The sequence below is a fragment of the Protobothrops mucrosquamatus genome, unplaced genomic scaffold (genome assembly GCF_001527695.2).
Source record: "Protobothrops mucrosquamatus isolate PMUCROS unplaced genomic scaffold, P.Mucros_1.0 scaffold19, whole genome shotgun sequence".
NCBI lineage: Eukaryota > Metazoa > Chordata > Lepidosauria > Squamata > Viperidae > Protobothrops > Protobothrops mucrosquamatus.
The window spans coordinates 1,036,713-1,041,493 of record NW_015386404.1 but is presented as its reverse complement, the minus strand read 5'-3'; the positions used below and the strand labels follow the sequence as shown (position 1 = coordinate 1,041,493).

Here is a 4,781-nt window from a genome sequence, read left to right as displayed (position 1 = left end):
GGGAGGATTTTATATTGGGTTCATTTTAAGGAATTTGTAAACAACACAACTCTAAAATTTGGTTTAATTCGGTTTTATAGGGGGGGATTGTATATACACCTTTGTTTTAAATATATGTTGTGAGCCGCCCTGAGTCCCGTCCGGGAGAAGGGCGGGATATAAATTAAAATAAATAAATAAATAAATAAATAAATAAATATTTATGATGGTCACAGCGGCCCGGAATCAGCGGCCCTTTTGCAACCTTCTGACAAGCAAAGTCAAGGGGGAAGCCAGGTTCGCTTAACCATGTCACTAAATTAACAACTGCAGTGATTGAATTAAGAAGTGTGGCGAGAAAGGTCGTAAAATGGAGCAAAACTCACTTAACAAATTTCTCACTTAGCAACATAAATTCTGAGCTCAGTTGTGGTCGTAATTCGAGGACTTACCTGTAGTGGCCACAAAGGTGCAGTGAAAGCTCTCTTATGACGCACCTGAATATGGGCAGAGCTGCGTCTCTAGCATCGTGACCACCATCTTGACTTTTCTGACCCAATATAATTTACTTGGACTTCAGTAAGGCATTTGACAAAGTAGATCACAACCTCCTACTCAATAAGATAGAAAAATGTGGGGTAGACAGCATCACCACCAGATGGATCCGTAGCTGGCTGACCGGCCGTACTCAGCATATGGTCCTCAATGGAACCGCATCTACATGGAGGGAAGTGTGTATTGGGGTACCCCAGGGCTCTGATCTAGGCCCAGTGCTCTTCAACATCTTCATCAACGATTTGGACGAGGGGATAGATGGGGAACTCATCAAATTTGCAGATGACACCAAGCTGGCAGGAATAGCCAACACTCCAGAAGACAGGCTTAGGATACAGGAGGATCTGGACAGACTTGAACACTGGGCGCTATTTAACAAAATGAAAGTCAATGGTGAAAAAAGTAAGGTTCTACATTTAGGCAAGTAAAACACAATGTACAGGTATAGTATAGGGGGTACTTTGCTCAATAGTAGTAACTGTGAGAGGGACCTCGGAGTCCTAGTGGACAATCACTTAAATAGGAGCCAGCCGTGTGCTGCAGCTGCCAAAAAGGCCAACACAGTGCTAGGCTGCATTAACAGAGGGATAGAATCAAGATCACGTGAAGTGTTAATACCACTTTACAATGCCTTGGTAAGGCCACACTTGGAATACTACATCCAGTTTTGGTCACCATGATGTAAAAAAGATGCTGAGACTCTAGAAAAAGTACTGAGAAGAGCAACAAAGATGATTAGGGGACTGGAGGCTAAAACATATAAGGAACAGTTGCTGGAATTGGGTATGTCTAGTTTAATGAAGAGAAGGACGAGAGGGGACATGATAGCAGCATTCCAATATCTCGGGCTGCCCCAAAAAAGAGGGAGTCAAGCTATTCTCCAAAGCACCTGAAAGCAGGACAAGAAGCAACGGATGGAAACTGATCAAGGAGAGAAGCAACCTAGAACTAAGGAGAAACTTCCTGACAATTAGAACAATTACCCAGTGGAACAACCTGCCTCCAGAAGCAGTGAATGCTCCAACACTGGAAGTTTTTAAGAAGAGACTGGACAGCCACTTGTCCGAAATGGTGTAGGGTTTCCTGCCTGAGCAGGGGGTCGGACTCAATGACCTCCAAGGTCCCTTCCAACTTTATTATTAATATATTATTATATTATTATTATAATCCTATGGACATCCCTGGAATCCGGACAATACATCCCAGTTGGGGAAACATTGCAAAAGAGGAAAGAAGGAAGGAAAGAGGAGAAGATGGAAAGAAGGAAGGATCCTTGTTAGGGCATGATGCTGGATGTGAACTTGGCTTGTACCCATGCAATGAAAGATTTATTTATTTGTTGATTTACATTCCAAATTTCTAGGCCACCCAATTCCAACATCATAACTGGCTCTGTCCCAAGATTAATTTTCAGTAGCAGGGATAATGGCATAATTGCTGATTTCAGAGGGGAAAAAAAAAGAGGTAGACCGTGGTGGGAAGGGCTTGTGAGCCTCTTACCTTGTGCATCTCTCTTGATATTGAAGCTTTAGAGCCGTGATTTATGGATTAAGCAAATGGGCATCTTGTCCTTTTGCAGAGGAGACCCCGGCAGGTAAGCTGAGCCTCACCTGTCAGGCTGTTTTCAGCTCTGTTGAAAACAATAATTTCCAGGCAAGGGTTTTGCAAGCAGGTAGTTGCATGTCTCAGAGAAACCCAGTTGCAGCCCTAGTTTGCCGGGAAGAAATAGAGAAATCAGTGCCTGCTTAGAAGCAGCTCTCTCCCACCACTTTTTAAAACATTTTTTTTAAAATAATAAAAGAAAAAGAACAAAACACAAAGATAGTGCTAGGCTGCATTAACAGAGGGATAGAATCAAGATCACATGAAGTGTTAATACCACTTTACAAGGCCTTGGTAAGGCCACACTTGGAATACTGCATCCAGTTTTGGTCACCAGGATGTAAAAAAGATGTTGAGACTCTAGAAAGAGTACAGAGAAGAGCAACAAAGATGATTAGGGGACTGGAGGCTAAAACATATAAGGAAAGGCTGCTGGAATTGGGTATGTCTTGTTTAATGAAGAGAAGGACGAGGGGGGACAGGATAGCCGTGTTCCAGTATCTCAGGGGCTGCCCCAAAGAAGAGGGAGTCAAGCTATTTTCCAAGGCACCTGAAGGCAGGACAAGAAGCAATGGGTGGAAACTAATCAAGGAGAGAAGCAACCTAGAACTAAGGAGAAACTTCCTGACAGTTAGAACAATTAACCAGTGGAACAACCTGCCTCCAGAAGTTATGAATGCTCCAACACTGGAAGTTTTTAAGAAGAGACTGGGTTATAGGGTTAAAAAAATGAAGCTGAGAATTTTTAAAAAATAAATCAAGTCAAATGTGGTCAAAGCATAATCTGAACCTTGTTGGGAATACCATAAACTCTCAGCACATAGATTCTCACAGCTGTCAGAGGAAAGATATTTCAGCTAGGTCAGGGGTGGGAAACCTTGGCCCTTTTATGACTTGTGGACTTCAACTCCCAGAATTCCTCAGCCAGCGGTGTCTGGCTCAGGAATTCTGGGAGTTGAAGTCCACAAGTCATCAAAGGGCCAAGTTTGAAGACCCCTGCTCTACGCTGTGATTTGTTTCCTCTGGCTTAAGTTTGTTTTGTGAGTTGTGGTTGTCAACCATGGTTTGCGGATTACACAATTGAGCCCAAATTTCCTCTGGTTAAGTGAGACATTGATAAAGGGAGTTTTGCCCCATTTTGCGATATTTCTTGCCACAGTTGTTAAGTGAATTTCTGCATTTGATAAGGTAGTAACCCGGCTGTTAAGTGAATCTGACTTCCCCATTAACTTGTCAGAAGGTCGCAAAAGGAGACCACATGATCCTTGGGATCCCATCATAAAGAGGAGCCAGTTGCCAAGCATCTGAATTTTGATTGGGTGATCCCAGGGATGCTGGAATGATCGTAAGGGTGAAAAACGGTCAGAAGTCACCTTTTCCAGGGCCGTTGTAACTTTGAACGGTCACGGAATGGACTGTTGTACGTCGAGGACTATCTGCACTAACTCAGCAAGTGGTTTCTTTAACAACCTCTGGCTTAGCTCAGTGTGTGAGTTTGGTTTTGATCTTTTGCCAAGCGGAACTTAACTCTTCCCTCCTGGTTTTCGACGACAGGATGAGAACGACACCATCTGTTGCCAGGAGCAGATAAACCGGTCCATTTATTGGGCTGACGGCTTCGTCTTCGTCTACTCCATCACGGACTATGAAAGCTACCGCGTCATCCGCCCGTTGCACCAGCACATCCGGAAGATTCACCCCAACGCCAACATCCCTTTGCTGCTGATGGCCAACAAAGGCGACCTGCTCCGAGCCAGGCAGGTGTCCACAAAGGAAGGCCACCAACTGGCCAACGAGCTGGGCTGCCCGTACTCGGAGGTCTCGGCGCGGGAGAACTGCGAAGGGGTCCACGAGGCCTTTCAGCAGCTGTGTCAGGAGCTGAGTCGGATCATTGGGAATTGCAACGGGGAGAAACGGAGGGGCCTCCATCTCGTCCGGCCCAAATCGCCCAACATGCAAGAACTGAAAAGGAGGCTGAAGCAAGCCTTGTCTTCGAAAGGCAAAACTGCCACCATGCTCTGAGGGATTTCGGAGTGACCGTTTGGGCTGGGCCACAGCAGGCCGAGAAAAGCGATGTGGGCCGGTTGACGGTCAGCTTGCCAGCTGTTTTGGGGTGGTGGTGAAAGAATCCCTTTCCAGAGATGAGACTGGGATGGCTGGGGATTTGGGGATTTAAGCCCTTTCACTAGACCAGGGGTCTCCAAACTTGGCAACTTTGAGACTGCTGGACTTCAACTCCCAGAATTCCCTAGCCAGCATGGAATTCTGGGAGTTGAAGTCCACAAGTCTTAAAGTTGCCAGGTTTGGAGACCCCTGCACTAGATGATGACCAAGAGGGCCCAAAGAAACGGGGTGCCTTCATTCTCAGGATTAATTTCAGCTTCTTCACCTGTACCGGACAAACAAATACCTGTATCTGTCCCCTCCAATTTGGCTTCAGTCATCATCTTGGTACTTTCCCCATATGTCAGACAACGGTCTTCTCTAATGTTCAGGTGCCAAATGTATGTTCCTGTATGGCCCTTAAAGGAAAAAAAAGAACCGCACATGTAAATGTCTAATCATGGTTATGGAACTGGCCAGATAAGAGGAGAGATGGTTGGTGGTCTCTCCATTGGACAATCAGCTCCTCTGCAGAAGAAACT

At 45.4% G+C, this 4,781-nt stretch overlaps 1 protein-coding gene across 1 annotated transcript in view; it reads left to right on the top strand.

The window, feature by feature from the left end:
* LOC107282921 (ras-like protein family member 11A-like) overlaps positions 1 to 4,158 on the top strand; it is a 21,737-nt gene extending 17,579 nt beyond the window's left edge. The window contains exon 4 of the mRNA XM_015810759.1: positions 3,691 to 4,158. Within this exon, the coding sequence (XP_015666245.1) occupies positions 3,691 to 4,158 (468 nt within the window). The remainder of the gene's footprint in view (positions 1 to 3,690) is intronic.
* Positions 4,159 to 4,781: the final 623 nt, after the last annotated feature.